At 55.9% G+C, this 17,801-nt stretch overlaps 1 protein-coding gene across 9 annotated transcripts in view; it reads right to left on the bottom strand.

Annotated features, from left to right (window-relative positions):
- The window catches only part of SNPH (syntaphilin), a 46,396-nt gene that overhangs the window by 7,526 nt on the left and 21,069 nt on the right, over positions 1-17,801 (bottom strand). For 2 of the 9 annotated variants that reach the window (XM_079128244.1, XM_079128245.1), the window contains 3 exons: positions 4,794-4,890; positions 4,012-4,218; positions 609-758 (listed from right to left, as the gene is read on the bottom strand). In XM_079128244.1, coding sequence (XP_078984370.1) covers positions 609-758; positions 4,012-4,218; positions 4,794-4,843 — 407 coding nt within the window. In that variant the 5' untranslated portion in view covers positions 4,844-4,890. Of the gene's footprint in view, positions 1-608; positions 759-4,011; positions 4,219-4,793; positions 7,975-17,801 lie in introns of those variants that run through there. The other 7 variants (XM_079128239.1, XM_079128242.1, XM_079128240.1 and 4 more) reach the window with 7 other exon arrangements.

Below are 17,801 nucleotides of genomic sequence, written 5' to 3' on the forward strand. Positions count from 1 at the left end.
ACATGGCCCACAGAAGAGTGGTCAAGGGTATGGGCAGTCGGGGGCAGCCCTGAAGTCTCCATCGTAAAGATGACGCTGCCAGGTTGGAAAGACAGCGCCTGCAGGGTCCTGAGTGAGCAGGTAGGCTGCAGGGCTCCTGGGACACCGGGGCTGGGAGGAGCGCAGAGGAAGCAGCTGGGACCTTCTGTCTTCTAAAGGAGGGACACGGGAGGACAAAGGCTTCTGGGCCTGAACCGGTGGGCTAGGAGCCCATGGTGACTCACCCTGAGCGAGCAAAGGAGGGTTAGGAGGTGTTTCCTGCCCCAGGCACGTGCGCCAGGAAGAAGCCCTGCGTTCCAGCGCCCCGGGCAGACAGGGATGAGAAGTGGCCAGAAGGAGCTGCTGGCCCAGGTTGGACACAGAATGCCACAGGAGCAAGGCGACAGGCCGGCTCCTCACGGGGACGACCCGCACCTGGACCCGAGCAGTCACGGGAGCTGGGGGTGGGGTGCTGCGAACGGGCACCCAGGGGCTTGGCTGGAAGGAGAGCGCAGTGGGTGTTGGGAAGCCGCTGGGGTCCTGCTTCCTGTGTGTGAGCCTGTTAGGTGCACGCCCGGCCGCCTGCTCACCGGTCCTGCAGCCGGTCCTGGGTGTCCTTCAGCCGGGCCTTCAGGTGCCGGATGCACACCTCCTTCTGCTGCAGCGGCGTCAGGTACTGCTCGGGGGTGGGCGGCTTGATGCCGTGGTTGTCGCTGCACAGTGTGTACTTCATGGAGCGCCTGCAAGGGACGCCGTCATGGGGCGGGGAGGAGGACACTGGTACTGGGGCCTCGGTCCACCGCCCCCACGTGGCTCCAAGCCACGCCTCCTGCACAGGTCCGCGCAGGCGCCAGGGGGCAGGGACGCCTTCTGGATCGGAGGGAAACTGTGAGTGAGGCTAGGATGGGGGTCTCGGGAGGGCGCCTGGCACCTTGCCGAGCGCCTTCCGGCTGCGTCCTGGCGGCAGCAGTGGGAGCCTTCATCGTTCAGAGGGGCTCTGGATTCGGAGAGGCTGGCTCTGCCCCCAGCCCCACGGCGGCCCACCGCGCACCAGAACCCGGGCTTGTAGCCCCCAGCGCAGAGCTCTCCCCTCTGGAGCCCAGGGAGGGAGGCACTGGGAGGCACTGCCCTCGCCCACCCTCACCTACCTGTGGATGTCACCGAAGCCACAGTCACTGGGAGAGCGGATCTGGGTCCGGGACCCCCGGTCCGAGCCCACCCACATGCCCGCACTTTCCCACCATCTTGCCGGTGCCTCGCTGGCAACCACCCGTGCCAGGCCACGGTCCACGAGTGTCCACCCTTCCACTTTCTGGGGACACGTGTGGGCACCCACGTGGACACCTGTGGCTCTGCGGATGGGCTGTCAGCCGCAGGACCCTGAATGGCAGCAGGCTGGAGGGCGGCAGTGACGCGGCTTGGGTGCAGAGGAGGAGGGATTTCCACCCAGAGGGCAGCAGTGCCTGGGGCTAGCGGCCCGGCCAAGGCTCCCCCGAGAAAGGGGCCCTCCTCACCCACCGCCCCATCCACGACAGATTGCGGCCCAGACGGCTCCACCCACAACTTCCTGACGGATCCTGGATCATCTGCTCCTAAAGAAACCTCCTTGGGTCTTGTCTTAAAATCCGGGGCATGTCCCCACACAACTAGAGACCCAGGCCCTGCCACGTCCCACCCTGCTCTGGCAAGGGATGGGGACTTCCAGACCCAGAGAGGGTCAGATGCTTTATGAAGCTGGAGAAGGCAGCCCTGCAACCCCTACCCCTCTGTGTGAGACGTAAAGCTGAGGCCATTTTACTGAGGAAGGAGTACTCGGAGATTGTCAGCAGGCCTCTTTTCTGCTTGGCAAGGGGCTGGGGGTGGCTCGGTTTGGGGGCTTGTGTTTTCTCTCTCTGGTCTAAAAAATAACTCTTTCCAAAAGAGAAGCAAGCCACATGGATTGGTCCATGTGGCCCTATACCTGTCCTCCCTGTGTAAGGGACTTGGCCAGAGGGTGGTAGTAGTGGTGGAACCAAGATAAACTAGTAAAAATCGAGAGTTAGAGGGAAGTGACTGTTTTAATATTTTTCCATTTGCTTTCATTTTACATTGAATACTCTATCTTTGTAAAAAGAAAAAAGAAATTATATAAAAAAACTGAGCTGGGTGCTGTGGCGTATGCCTGTGACTTGGGAGGCTGAGGCAGGAGGATTGCAATGCGAGGCCAGCCTCAGCCACTTAGCAAGGCCCTAAGCAACTTAGAGAGACCTTGTCTCAAAATAAAAAATAAAAAATGGCTGGGGATGTGGCTTGATGGTTAAGCACCCCTGGGTTCAATCCCTGGTACCCTTCCCCAGCAAAAAAAAAAAAAAAAAAAAAATCTGAAAAGAAAACGCTATAATGAGTATCTCTCAGCTATTCATGGCTTTGGAAGTGTGACTCTAACAGGCCCCACGGCTCACCAAGGGCAGCAATCCTCTTGGTGGGCAATGAAGAGTTCTGGAAAATAATATTCCTACAATACAGTCCCCCAAGAAAAACGGAGGAACAGTGTGGCTTGGGAGGAGGGACAGGAAACTAGACAAGGATTAACCCCCAGTAAACCCTTTCCTAATAACAATGGGTGCTAAAGGAAAGGAGCAAATACTGAATGCTGGGCCCTAAACTTTGACCTTCCCCCATTGCAAACTAGTCCTAAATGGAGGTATAGTAAATATTGAAACTCTGGGAAACAATGGATCCCAGAGAAAGAAAAGCAATAAGCAAGATTTGAGGACTCATCCCTCGGGGTCTGGCCTCCTCTCTCCCCAGATAATAAAGAGTTTCAACCTTTTTACAACTACCTTCCCTAACTTAAAGTTCTAACCTGTACAACTAGCCCCTGACTGTCTCTCTGCTGGAAGGGGTGACAGGGGTCTTCCCAGGAGATGCTCTGGCCTTGGGAGCCGCAGGCAGGACATCACCTGGGCTTTTCTTGCCCAGAACCTTCAAATCAGATCAAAGTCCTAATAACAGCAGTAACTGGCCAGGGGGAGGAGTGGCAGGTGTGTGGCTATCAATTCACTCAAGCTCCGCATTATTAGCTCCATTCCACAGACAAGGAAATGGAGACTCAGAGACAGGAAGTGGCTGCATCCCAAATCCCTGCAGGTCCCCCGCTCCCCTACCGCCCACTGCTATTTCAACAGGATGAGGGGCGTCCTTCCTGCTCTTGCTTCCTCGTTTTCTGGGACCCGCAGTTCCCCTTTACCCTCCTGTCCACCTGTACCTGCTCCTCCAGTCTCACACACCGTGTCCGAGACCACAGCTCGGCACGCTTAGAACACGTCTCGCTTGCTTTCCAATCAGCGCCACCTCTGCCGCTCTGCAGGTGTTCCCTGAGAAGGGCAAGCTGGCAACCCTGCTGGTGGCTTCCCCATATCTGTCTCGTCTTCCTCCCAACAGAACCTGGGTTTCGTCTGGGGTAGCACCGTGCTGGGGAAAAGTAAGTCCTCCTGCACTAACTGGCCCTGCAGCCAGAGACAGTCACACGACCCAGTTCGCTCCAAGGAGGTGCCAGCAGAATTTCCCAGGGAAGCTAGTCTTTTCTCAGGAAAAACACACACACACACACACAGAGAGGGAGAGGGACAGAGACAGCAGAGGGGGTCAGGGGGTCTTTGGTCTTTTCCATCTTTTTTCTTTCGGGATGGCTGACCCGATGGCTGGTGGTCTGGGAGCCATCTTGTGGTGATGAGAACAAACACCATTCGCCAAGGAAGATGGAACAGGAAGAGAGAGGAGTGCGCAGGCTTTAGGGAGCACCTACTCTGGCTCCTTGCTCTGAAAGCATCACCCCTAGGTTATTTAAGCCACTGTATTTGCTTGTGTGCAGCTGAGTATTAATTATGTCCATTTTAAAGATTGGAACTGAGGTTCAGAGGGAGAAAGTGACCTGTTCCGGGTCACAGGGCTGGCACATGCTACTCCCTGACCTCCCCACCCAGGCCCCAGGCCCTGGGAGGGGCTGATTACCTGGGCGTGGGGCTGCTGTCGCTGCCCTTGCAGGAGCCCGAGTTGCTGCTGCTGCTGAGGGAGGAGGTGCCGTAGGCATCCCGCACACTCACGGGAGGAGAGGTGCGCCTGGAGGCGGGAAGAAGAGGCAGGTGCTCATTCTGGCTGGCGGGCGGCTGCGGACACTGGGCGAACACGGCCAGGCCGCTCCGGCCCAAAGTACTCCCACTTTGGGGTCATCAGGGAGAGAGGTGGGGGACAGGGGAGCACAGACAGGGTGACAGAACAGAGAGCGCAAATCAAGATGGAAAGCCAGAAGGAGGTCGTCCTCCGGATCCCCAGACAAGAATGGAGGCCGGGCAGGGCTGCGGACCAGGGCGGGGCCCCCTGTTTTACCAAGGGTCCTCAACTTCCAGGGTCCCCCAAACCCAGGGCAGGAGATCCCTGCCTGGACTGAGGCAGAGGAGAGAACAGGGCAGACAGAGTGGGGACTAGAGGAGGGACTCGGGGTGAAACCAACAGAGGCCAGCAGAGCCTGAGAGGGGGTTGTGACCTCCCTCCAGTAGCAGTGCACACGGGGCCGGGCCTGGCGGGAGCCCAGGGTGGCACCGTGGCTTCACACCCATGCCGTGTGAGCCCTTAGATGGTTCCTGGTGGGGTGGGCGTTAGCAAGCCCATTTTAAAGACAGGAAACTGGGAGGTGATTTGCTCAAGGAACGCTGCAGGTCGGTGGCAGGTGGGGACAGAGGCCTGCGCTCCTCCCGCCCCACAGAGGCTGAGGTTCTGGGTCGGGGGAGACTCACCTGCGGGATCCAGCAGAGGCCCGTCTGCTCCCTGGTAGGGACATGGCCATAAGGCTGCGGGTCCGGGTGAGGGGCGGGATAGGCGGTGTCCCCGGGGCTGAGGAGAGAGGGCGGGTTGGGGGGGCCGCGGGGAGGGCCGGGCCGGGCCATGTCATCCTCTCATTGGGGCCGCTGCCCGGCATGGCTTCTCCTGTCACCACCCTTTGGCAGGACACCCCAGGACCGGGCGAGGCTCTGGCCCCCACTGCCTCTACCAGTGACGTAAGGGGGCCGGTGCACAGGTGCCTGCTCCCCAGCTCAGAATCAGCCTCGGGGTGGCTATCCAACTTCAGTCCAGCCCGGCGTCCTCTAGCCGAGCGAGGGTGCCCCAGGTCACCAGGGCAGCAGGAGTGGGGCTCCTGTCCGCCACGCAGCACTGGGTCTTCTATCTACGAGTGAGCGGGTCCCTGACACTCAGACCCCCGCCTCCCCACTCTCAGTCCTCCCTGCTGGGCAGAGGCTGCGGTCTGGAGGTCTGGAGCAGGACCAGGAACCCCAGATTAGGCTGGGCTGGTCTCGGCGACCATCAGCTGGCGTGTGGCTCTGGGCTTCCCGGCTACAGGGGAGACAAGACAGACCGACATACCAACACACGTGTAGAAAGACACATGGATACGCACAAACATGATGTCATTCCAAGATGCGCCGCAGCCTCTCCGTGAACATGCACGCTCAGGCCGCTGCCTGCAATGCCGGCGTGCTGCCGACCCTGCACCCAGGCCGCATGCAGGCGTGCCCACAGCCGCCCGTGCAAAGGCGCATGCTGAGCTTGGCACGTCCCAGGAACTTGGGGCACAGGCTGAACGCAGATGAGGACTGGGGTGGATGGGAGCAGAAGCCCTCTCTGCTTGCTGCTGGCTGTCCTGGCGGCGGGCCCAGCAGGAAGCTTCCTTGCCTCAGGAGACTCTTGACAAGTGGCTGGGAGACTTGGGCCCATTGGCTCCCGCCCAGGTGTCCAGGCCTCTTCCCTGGGTGGGGGCTCAGGCTCCAAGGGCAGCCCTGGGGGGCTTAGGGAAGGGGAGGCCCCATGCCGGCCAGGCATCAGCGGGAGCCCCTCCAGTGCCACGTAGAGGGACGGGGACTCTGCAGCCAACGTGCTGGTTCCAAGCCAGCTCCAGAGACAGCCCTCTCCTCTGAGTTCCAAGCAGGGACTGAGGCCAGCGGCCCGGGTTCCAAGACACTTGGCCAGGGTGGTCATGCGGTGGACCTTCTTGCGTGCAGGAGGAGCAGCGTCTGAGCCCCACTCCACGCCAGACCCCGTGCCACACACGTTACGTACATTACGCCATCGACTCCTCCCAACAACCCTATGAGGAAGTTCTGTGATTAGTCCCCTCTCACTGTGAGGAGTCAGCCCCCAGGAGGGAAGGTCACTCCCCAGGCGTGTGGCAGGGCCAACATGGGAACCAGCTCAACAGCAGACACTGGGGGGCCGAGTTGCAAACCCCAGAGTCCCTGGACCTGGGACCACCCCCTCCCCACCCCACAGCAGGGCCTCCCAGGAGCCTGGTCCTCCCAGCCATTGGCAGGGCTGCCTCCTGAGTGGACAAAGATGGCCTGTTTCCTGGCTGTGACACAGAACACGGCCTGTTTCCCTGGAGGCCAGGACATAGCCAGCATTGTCTGCTTGGAGGTGTCGGGTGCCGGGCTGCAGGAGCCGTGGACACCACACCTGTCACCTGAGCTGTTCACCCAGCGTGGCAAGACTTCCCTCCTGCCGTGCCCTGTCACCCAGCAGGGCCTCCAGGGACCCAGGGCCAGCCCACAGCAGACGCTTGGGGCAGGGGTGGGATGGGGGCCAACGGTGCCCCCGACACTTATTTGGATGGCCACAAATGGCTCGCTGTCTCCTGGGCACGGGAGGACTTTGACAGGGGCAGCTGGGGGTGGCACGGGCAGCCATGGTCTTCCCTCCTGGGTGGGCAAGGGCTCCAGGGTCACTCATCAATGGCTGGATCCCTCTGGGGTCAGGCAGCCCTCCTGAGTGCTTCCTTGTGCCCCTCAAGGTGGGTTTTGTGATCTTACTTGGGCCCAAGGTCACCACTGTGGGTCTGCTGGGCTCTGGCCTCTATTTCACAGCAGGCTGGTCGCCCCTCTCCCTGGCTCTTGGGAGGAGGCAAGCAGGAGGCTGAGCCTCCCGGAGGATGCCCAGCACGGGCAGGACTCCCAGTCAGGACTAGCACCCTCCTCCAGCCAGCTTGGGCCAGAGCTGCTAGAGAGCCAGGCAAGTCCAGGTGGAGTTCCACGTCTGGAGAGGCAGGCCAGATGCCACGTTTGCCTGGAGCTGCCTGTGGCCTTGGTACAATGAAGGCCTGTCCCCGCTTGTCCTGCTGACACCTTGCTTGGCAGCCCTGCGCCTCCCTCCTCGGTGCCCCCTCTCCTTCCTCCCTCAACAGGGCCAGCACTTGTACCTGGACACAGCCGACAGTCTCCCTGGAGGCCAGAGCCAGCCATTCACCCAGGACGGAGGTGGAAGTGGTATTTCCCCTCCCGGGACGGAACCCAACGGGCCGCGTCCCTTGTGGGCGGGCAGAAGCCACCCGGGCTCAGAGGGAGCCACCTCTCCAAGATCCTGCTCTGGAGCCTCAGTGTGTGCCCTGTGCCTCCTGGTCCTCCCGCCCTCCTAGGCCCCCGAGAGGAGGCAGGTTGCCATGGCATTTGTCACCATGCCACCCGCTCAGCCTGGAGTCCCACAGGCCTGTCCCCAGGTGGCCAGAGGCTGCCACTTGCAACGGAAGGTGGAAAGGAAACCCTGAATCGTGGGGAGCCCGGCTGATGATGGCGCATCCTCTGACCCCCAAGGGAACAGCCCCTCCCGCCGGGCTCTGAGTCGCGTCGCGCTGGCACCATAGTGACCCTGCTGCCTCCACCCTTAGATGGGCCCCTCACATGCCCGGGCTTCCTGAGGGGATGGGAGGTGCAGGAATGGAATCCAACAGATCAGGGCTCCAGTCCAGCCCTGCGGCCCCCAGTGCATGCCGGGAGCAGGTCAGCCGCTCCTGCAGCCTCAGCATCACCCGTACGCGGGGCCACAACAGAAGGTACCTCTGCGGCCACCGCCAGACCTGAGCCCCACACGTGTGTAACGTGAATCACAGACGTGGGGCTCAGGTCAGCGCCAGTCACACCACACACACTTAGACACACACACAACACTTATGCTCACACACACGCAACGCACACATGCTCACACACTCACAAATATATACACACACTCACATAACACACACACATGTTCACACTCATGCTCACACACTCACACATGTATACACACACTCACATAACACACGCACATGTTCACACTCATGCTCACACACTCACATGTATACACACACTCATAACACACGCACATGTTCACACATGCTCACATACACACATGCTCACACGCTCACACACACTCATATAACACACTCACATGTTCACACATGCTCACATACAGACACTCACACACTCACATAACACACTCACACAAATGTTCACACACATGCTCACATACACACACACTCACACACACAATGGGAGCAGCCAGTAACCTGAACATAATTGCAATGTGCTATGAGATTCAAAACAAACACATTCAGGGCACATTGGTGGCTCCCGGAAGGTCAGGAAAAGCTTGTTCCAACCAGAAATCTGTGCTGGGTCTTGAGGGATGAATAGGAGTTCGCCAAGGGGAGGGGACGAGTCATCTGGCCAAAGGTGGTGAATAATGCAACAGCCGGCCGCTGGGAAACCAGGGTGCCTGGTGCAGGCAGACGTGGCAGCAGGGGGCTGTGGAAGGAGGTGGGGCCGGGCCACGGGGCACCACCGACCCTGAGCGGGGCAACAGGGAGCCCTGGAGGTGCTTTTAAAGGAGGGAGGCACCATCAGACTTGCACTTGAGAAAGCCCCTGGGTTGGGGTCCTTGTGGAGTGAGTTGGGGTGGGGCAAGATTAGAGGGAGGGGGACCCGTCGGGAGGTGACTGGAAACTCCCAGGGGAGAAATTAAGAGGCCTAAGCAGGGCAGAGGCAGGAGTGATAGGGACGAGGGTCCGGTCTTGCCTGAAATTCACTAGAGGTGTTGGGTTAAATTAAAATGAAGGCAAAACTCTTGATTCTGAAGTTCAAGACGCTCCCAATCACGCTGTCCAGCTCTGTCTCCCTCTCCCTCTGATGCCTGGAGAGCCCTGCGGGTCACTGCCACCTCCACACCTGCACTGGCCGCCTGTGCACCTTGCCCTGCCCAGCCGCAGCTCACGCCCGCATGCGCAGATCCACCGCACCCTTCCTGGGCACGCTCCCTCCTGACCACGCAGCATGCCCAGCCTGGGGCGGGAACTCAGGGCACAGCCCCGGGAGCACAGGAACAAGCACAATGGACACACAGCCGCTGGTCACACGGTGGGTCCAACACACGGGCTGGATCCAGGAGTGGGACTAAATGGTCCCTCAGTGCCTCTGGGTCTAACGATCTGCTTCCTGAGCTGCTCATGATGGATGCTTCCCCTCAATCGCTGGGACGCCTGGGTCTCAGTTTCCACATCTGCAAAACTCAGAAGCTGCATCCCAACCCCCACAGACATGACGGTATTTTCCTTAGTGGGGGGACCATGGACCAGGATGACCTCAGACTCCAGCCAAGCAAAGTCCCTGGATGTACCCTTAATTATCTTTTTTCGAAGCACCAGCCGTTTGTAAAAGAAGAAAGCAACCCTAACATTGCAGCCCTGAAATCCCAGGGAGCAGAACAGCCCGCCCGATGACTGACAGCCCTGGAAGGCAGAGCATCACGACCCAGGGGCAGACCCCGGCCGGCGCCTCTCCGCCAAGGCCACACCAGAGGAGGAAGGCTCTGCTGCCTGGGCAGGGCGCCCGGTGTCCTCGGGTGCCAGTGAAGAGAGGGCACAGGAAGGCCGGCTGAGCACGAGCCAGCAGCTCTCCACCTCTGACACCAGGCGACTGGCGGCTGAGCGGGGCAGACCCTCTGCTGGCATCGGGGCCTCGCCGGCCTCTGCTCCTTCACACCCTCAGCAGAAGCCGACCCTGCGTTCTGGATCTGGGAAGCGAGGCACGCACAAGTCACCCTCGGGGCTGTAACCACAGAGGCTGCCACTGCGTTTCCTCCTCTCGCCGTGGCAACCCCAGGACAGGGGCAGGGTGGACCCACACCTTGGCCAAAGCTGCAGGGGTTGGCAGGGCAACAGGATGGGCTGGAGGGCTGAGACCACCAACCCAGGAAGCCTCCGATCATCAGACTCAGACTTCTAGGCACGAGTCTGGGTGGGCAAGCCATGAGGGGGACTGGGCTTGGGGACACCCAGTGGGGTGGCTCAGGCCTCAAGAGTTTCCTCTCCTATCCATTCTACCACGGAAGGGCTGAAGGAAGATTATTTTTTAAAAAGGTTTTGGGGCCGGGATGCAGCTCAGCGTGGAGCGCTTGCCAGCACACGCAAGGCCCTGGGCTGCATCCCCAGCACCGCCCTGAAGCCTGCCGGGGGAGGGGCTCAGATTACAGATGTATGGATCCTTATCACACCCCATATGACTTCCCACCCACCAGGAGGATGGAGGGCACAGGGGAGCGCGGTCCTGGTAGAAATGCAGAATGGCCAAGCTGCTGGGAAGAGCTGGGCAGATCCCCAAGCAGTCAGACACGGGAGCACCCGAGAACCAGCAGTCTACTAGGCGTGCTCCGGGAGAACGAAAACTTGTCCAACAGAAACTTGTCGCCATGTCCACTGCACTCTGTTCTCAGTAGCCAAGAGGTAAGACCATCCAATGTCAAGGGATTTTTTTTTTTTTTTTTTTTTTCAGGGCTGGGGATCAAACTCAGGGCCTCACACATGCCCGGCAAGCGTTCTACCACTGGGCCACATCCCCAGCCCAAGACTACACACTGTCCATCAGTCGATGAGCGGATAAACACAATGTGACATATCTGTGCAACAAAATATTATTTAGCCGTAAAAGGGAATGAGGTGTTAATACATGGTATGACTTAGATGCACCTTGAAGACATCATGCTAAATGAAAGAAGCCCGCCATGTATTCTGTGATTTCATTTATACAAAATATCCAGCAGCTCGGGAAGCTGAGGCAGGAGGATTGTTAAGTTCAAAGCCAGCCTCAGCACAAGTGAGGCACTCAGCAACTCAGGGAGCCCCGTCTCTAAATAAAATACAGAATAAGGCTGGGGATGTGGCTCAGTGGTCGAGTGCCCCTAATACCAAAAAAAAAAAAAAAAAAGAAAAAAAATATCCCACATAGTCAAACCCACTGACAGGAGTTTCAGTGGTAGACAAAGACTAGGGGAAGAAGGAACGGAGAATAACAGAAAAGGAATAGGATTTCTTTTCTGGGATGATGAAAATGTTTTGAGAATTAGATAAAGGGGCTGGTTGCATAATTTTGCGAATGCCCCACAAACCCCAGAATTTTACTTTTGTACCTTTTTTAAAAGGGTGACTTTTATGGTATGTGAATCATATCTCAATAAAAAACAACTCTGTAAAAATCTACAGAATACATGTTTATTTATTATTTGGGTACCAGGAATTGGACCCAGGGGCACTTAACCACTGAGCCACATCCCCTCCCCTTTTCTATAGTTTATTTAGAGATGGGGTCTGGCTGAGTTGCTTAGGGCCTCACTGAGTCGCTGAGGCTGGCTCTGAACTCTCCGTCCTCAGCCTCCCCAGCCTCTGGGACTGCAGGCGTGCGCGCCGAGCCTGGCATAGCACCTATTTTAATCACACAGTAGAAGGCCAGGCATGGTCCAGAGAGGGCAAGGTGCCCAGACCGCTCAGCAGGGGTGCAGAAGGGGAACGGCAGGCAGCGCCTCCCCAGCCTGACTGCAGGCAGTGGGCCCAGAAGGCCCTCCCCGTCTCCTGGCCCTGGGTCAGCCTGGAGGAGACAGGCCACCAGGCCGCCGCTTCCCACGTCCCCGGCACAGGGAGGCCAGGTGGAGAGACCTGGGAAGCCTGAGGCCCCAGGGGTTGGGAAGTCACAGGTGGCTCCTTGGACTTGGGGCTCATGGGCATCTGCATTTCTACTGCGTCCTGGAGGCCTCATCAGACGCTGGACCCGGGACACGCAGGACGCTGCGTGAAAGCATTAAGCGGCCTTCCCAAGAGACTCTCAAAGACCACGGTGGAGACAGGGGAGTCTGTCCCCGGGCGCCTCCTGCCTCCAGAGCACGGCTCACCAAGGTACAGGAGTTTGTTGAAAAGAAATTCTTCTTGCCCAGAGCAAATCTCTGCTCCTCTAAGAAGCAGTCTTGGAGGCCAAGGAGAAGTCCCTGCGCCAGGCCCCCGCTCCGGCCTCTCCCAGGGACCCTGACCCTCCCCGCCGTACAGGTGCTGAGCAGGTCCTCCGGGAGACCCCATCACGAGGTCCCCGTGGTGCCCTGGGGCCTCGGATCTCTCAATGTCTCCTCCACCTCATGCCTTGGGGGGGAACCACCCTCTGGGCCCTGCCTGCCTCTCTGGGATCCAACTAAGGTAATAATAAATGGAGGGCGGAGAGGGCTGGGGGACTGGCTCTGTGGTGGGCCCTTGCTTAGCAGCGAGGCCCTGGTTCAACCCCCAGCAGCACCTCCAACAAAGAGAGAGATGGGGAAACGGATCACTTCCTGCTGTGACTACCACGACCTCGCGAAGGACATCTTTCTTTTTCTCTTCAGAGACGCTCTTGCCTGTCACCGCAGGGAGTCGGGGCACACCCAGGGGTGCTTCTGAAGCTACGGGCCCCCGCCGCCCCCAGGACGGCTCTCCAGGGCCACGTGGGCCAGGCCTCCTATCTGAAAGGGAGCAGCGGGTACATCCTGGCTCCCATCCTCCCCGATCCCAGCCGCCCATCTCAGACACCCAGGGAAAGGGGGAAGAGAGGGGCCACGGGCCAGTCCCAGCACGGTGGCTACCTGGCAAGTGGCTGCTGGCAGATGGAGGCCCTCCAGCAACCCTGGCTGCAGCAGATGCTCCCGGGGCCTCCTGACTGATAGAGCTGTCAAGCCTCAGCCCCGCTCCTCTCTCTGCCCCGCCTTCCAAGTTTCCAGCTCTAAACTGTCACAGGCAGGGGCAGACGGTGGCACTTCCATCCCCGGGGATTCTCCCCTTTCTCAGCTCTTTGACTCGGTCCTTAGGATCCTGGAGTCAGTGCCCCCTGCCACCCAGCGCTGACCCCCGGGAACCAACAGGGCTAACAAATCCTCAGAAGCCTACGATGGATCCTGGGTGGACCCAGTCACAGCTCATCATTTTATATGGAGAGAAACTGAAACCCAGAAAGAGTCGCCGGGGATCGCCTTGCAGGCGAGAAACAGCCTAGGCTGGGAGCTGACGCCAGCGACCAGCCTCCACCTGTCACCCCCACTGAAACCCAGGCAGTGGTTCAATAAACTAAGATGAAGGGTAGCTTTCCAAGTAAAGCAGTCTTGGAAGGAAAGCCTAGCGGTAAGACAGAAGTTCTGTTAACTTCACAGCAACTCACCCATGACATGCAGTAAAATATGCCTTGAAACTGAAGCCCAAGGAAGAAGGGAAACCGTGGCCAGAATGCAGGTACAGAATGGTGGCAGTAATGGGCTTTGGATTTCATTCTGAGCTTCCTGGTCACTTAGGTGAAAAGGGAAATTATGCTCAGTCTTGTTCTCATGGTTAGGAAAAAACAGGAAGCAGATTAATTCTTTGGGAGAAATAAAGATATCCCGAAACTAAGCGTCAAAAGAAATAAGTTTGCATGGGATTTGTTGCAGGAGCCTGTGGGGAGGGGGTCATAGTTTGGGTATGAGGTCTCTCCCCGACTCCCTGCCAAAATCCTGTGTTAAGGCAGGACTGCCGGCTGAGCCCACCCCAAGGTGAAGGGACTGTGCTCACTGTGGTCGAGTGGAGGTGGTCACTGGTGCTCTGTCCTGGAAGGGGGCCTCTCTCCTGCGGCCCCCAGCCTCAGGTCCTGAGCAGCTCTCCTTCCCCCGACCCCTCCGCCATGATGTGCCACCTCAACTGGGCTCAGAGCAATGGACTCAGCCTCTGGGACCAAAATAAACATTTCCTCCTCCAAGGTGTTTCTGCCGGGTATTTTGGTCACAGCAATGCAGAAGTGGCTAATACCCAGGGTCCTAAGGTAAGAAGATGGTGCCCTCAGAGCTGAACCAAGTCACCAGGTGAGCTGTGCTGTCCTCCTGGGATGGAGGCACCCAGGGTCACGAGGACCTAGGGCTGAAGGGCTGCAGGGAGGCCGTCCGATCTGCAGGGACCACAGCTCCCATCCCAAACAGGGCACCATCCCCGGTACCCGAGTCCAACTGCGCATCCTCTAAGTGGAGAGCAGATGACTTGCCAGAGGCCCCGCACGAGCTGTAGAAGCAGCAGCTCATGCTCCCCGTGGCCACCGGCCACCGCAGGCCAGGCTGCTGGGGGCAGAGTCCCATCCACCTTCCCGCAGCCCTGGGCAGAGTGGAGCCGGCTCCCAGGTCCCTCGCCGCCCTCTCTGCCCACAGTGGCCCGCCGCCCGCCTCCCTCAGCAGCTGATCTCCACCCGCACGTCCCAGGCCACGCGGGGTCTTCCGCCTTCCACAAGCCCCGGGACCTTCCTGGAAGAGGGTGGTGAGTATCAGCCCCTCTCCCACCCAGTCCTCCCTGCTGAAGACGCGGCCCTGCCTCTTCACTTAGCCGAAGTCAGCATTTTAAAATGCTCTAGAAGGGACATTCTGCTGGCATTTTATTCTTTTATTTTTTTATATTCTATAAATGTCCGTTAAGTCTAAATTATTGATTGTGTTATTGAGATCTATGGTTTCTTTGTTCAATTTTTGTCTGGAAGATCTGTCCAGTGGTGAGAGAGGGTGTTAAAATCACCTAGTATTATTGTGTTATGGTCTATTTGGTTTCTGAAATTGAGAAGGATTTGTTTGACATACATGGATGAGCCACTGTTTGGGGCATAAATGTTTATGATTGTTATATCTTGCTGATTTGTGCTTCCCTTAAGCAGTATGAAATGACCTTCTTTATCCCTTCTGACTAACTTTGGCTTGAAGTCCACATTATCGGAAATGAGGATGGATACTCCAGCTTTTTTGCTGAGTCCATGTGCATGGTATGTTTTTCCCCATCCTTTCACCTTTAGTCTATGGGTATCTCTTTCTATGAGGTGAGTCTCTTGCAGGCAACCTATTGTTGGATTTTTCTTTTTAATCCAATCTGCCAGTCTATGTCTTTTGATTGATGAATTCAGGTCATTAACATTCAAGGTTATTATTGAGATATGATTTGTATTCCCAGTCATTTGGTTCATTTATTTTATTTTATTTATTTATTTTTTGACACGACTTGGTTCCTCCTTTATTTGACAATTCCTTTAGGATTATTCCTCCCTTTGCTGATTTGCTTCTTTATTTTTCATCTCTTCCTCATGGAATATTTTGCTGAGAATGTTCTGTAATGCTGGCTTTCTTTTTGTAAATTCTTTTAGCTTTTGTTTATCTTGGAAGGATTTTATTTCATCGTCAAATTTGAAGGTAAGTTTTGCTGGGTATAAGATTCTTGGTTGGCATTCATTTACTTTCAGGGCTTGAAAAATGTTGTTCCAGGCCCTTCTAGCTTTTAGGGTCTGGATTGAAAAATCTGCTGATATCCGTATTGGTTTCCCCCTGAATGTAATTTGGTTCTTTTCTCTCACAGCCTTTAAAATTCTGTCTTTATTTTGTATGTTCGGTATTTTCATTATAATGTGCCTTGGTGTGGGTCTGTTGTAATTTTGTGTATTTGGAGTCCTATAAGCCTCTTGAACTTGATTTTCCATTTCATTCTTCAGATTTGGGAAATTTTCTGATATTATTTCATTGAATAGATTGTTCATTCCTTTGGTTTGTTTCTCTAAGCCTTCCTCAATCTCAATAATTCTTAAATTTGGCCTTTTCATGATATCCCATAGTTCTTGTAGATTCTGTTCATGATTTCTTACCATCTTCTCTGTTTGTTCAACTTTGTTTTCAAGGTTAAATATTTTGTCTTCAATGTCTGAGGTTCTGTCTTCCAGGTGTTCTATCCTACTGGATATGCTTTCTATGGAGTTCTTAATTTGGTTTATTGTTTCCTTTATGTCAAGGATTTCTGTTTGGTTTTTTTTCAATATCTCTAACTCTTTATTGAAATGATCTTTTGCTTCCTGTATTTGCTCTTTTAACTGTCGATTGGTGCGATCATTCAATGCCTGCATTTGCTCTTTCATCTCATCGTTTGCTTCCCTGATCATTTTAATTATGTACATTCTGAACTCCTTTTCTGTCATTTCTTCTGCCATGCTGTCATTGGGTTTTATTGATGTAACATCTAGATTTGTTTGCAGCATTTTCTTTCCTTGTTTTCTCATATTATTCAGGTATCAGTGGACCGCTGAGATATTGCAGATTTCCTCTATTGACTTACAATGTCTTTGAAGATTTCTATATATATCCCCTCTTAGCCTTCAGTAGGCTGAAGTCTTGGAGGAAGTTGATAATGCGGTGCTCCACAAGGAAGCTGCCTCTCTAGGAGTGGTGGCCTTCAGGTGGGGTATAATCCCTGCTAGTGGGCAGAGGTGCCTCCACTTGTTGACCAATGGTCATCCAAAGGGGAACTAGGCTGCGGGCTGAGGCAAGGCCTGTCTAGGCCTGAGTCTCTGGTTTTACTGTTCTTGTGGAAACCTCACCCGGCAGGGAAGACTCACCCGGTGGGGAGGTCTCGCTGGTCAGTTCCCTCCTAGAGGTTCCCCTCAATTTACAGCTACCACCTGGGCTGGGCTGCCTTCCTCTGTCTGCCAACATTTTAAAAGACGCCGGTCTCAGAATGAGTTTTCCCCTCTTCCTGGAGCGGAGCGGACCTGATAGAAGAGCTAAGGCTCTGGAATCAATTAGGCCGAGATTTGGATCCCAAACTCCAGCAGCCACCATGTTTATGAGGGTGGAAATGCTGCTTGATTCTCTAAGCCTCAGTCTCCTTATCTGTAGAATGGGGCTAGTTACAGCCTTGATGGGCCCTGACGAGCAGTAACGCAGGTGCAGTGCCCGGCAAGGTCCTGGCATTGGGAAAGCACCCCAGAACCAGTGGTGGTTATTTACTTACCTAAGTCCATGATTATTCTAATGTAATCCACATGTTATGTCTTTATCCCAACCCCAAATCTTCTTTTTTATGGACTGGGGATTGAACCCAGGGGTGCCACAGCCCCAGCCCTTTTTAAAAATGTCTATTTTGAGACAGGGCCTCACTTAGTTGCTGAGGCTGGTCTTAAACTTGTGATCCTCCTGCCTCAGCCTCCCAGACATCTGGGGTCACAGGGGTGCACCACCGCACCCGGCCCAATCCCCAATCTTAATCTGAAATATTATAATAGTTTGTATTTCAGAGATTTCTAACTACAGTGTCATTTTTTACATCTTCTTAGTTTTTCTGGTCAAAAAAGAAAAGAATCGCAGGCCAAGAGCTGTCTGCCAGACAAGAGAATTTCAGGAGAGTGCGCCACTTTGGTCTAACAGAACATGTTGAAGTTAACCTGTCCAAGATGCCAATTTCTGGGTTTTCCTTCAAAACTGTTTCCTTTTTCCTGTCAATAGCGATCCCATCGTTCCAGCTAATGAGGTCAGTACCCTCAGGTACCTCCAAGGAGCCGCCAGCTCTCCTTCCCCTACAGTGCATCCAGAATCCGATGCTTGCCAGCACTGCCCGTGTCCGCTCCCTGGTCCATGCCACCACGTCCTCCCCTGGATGCAGCAGTCTCCTTGCCCTGCAATGTCCACGCTGCAGCTGGAGAGGTCCTTTTAGAGCACAGATTAGATCGGGTCCCTGCTCTGCTCAACCCCTCCAACAGATCCCATGGTGGTGCAGAAGCCAAACTCTTACCTGGCTAATGGAAGGTGCTGCACATCCGTCCCTCCAGCCCCTTACCTCTCCGCCCTCACCTACTGCTCCTCCTTGTTCGCTGTGCTCTCCGAACCCTGTCTCCTTGCATACT

Source organism: Sciurus vulgaris (genome assembly GCF_902686455.1).
Source record: "Sciurus vulgaris genome assembly, chromosome: 2".
In the NCBI taxonomy this organism is placed as follows: domain Eukaryota; kingdom Metazoa; phylum Chordata; class Mammalia; order Rodentia; family Sciuridae; genus Sciurus; species Sciurus vulgaris.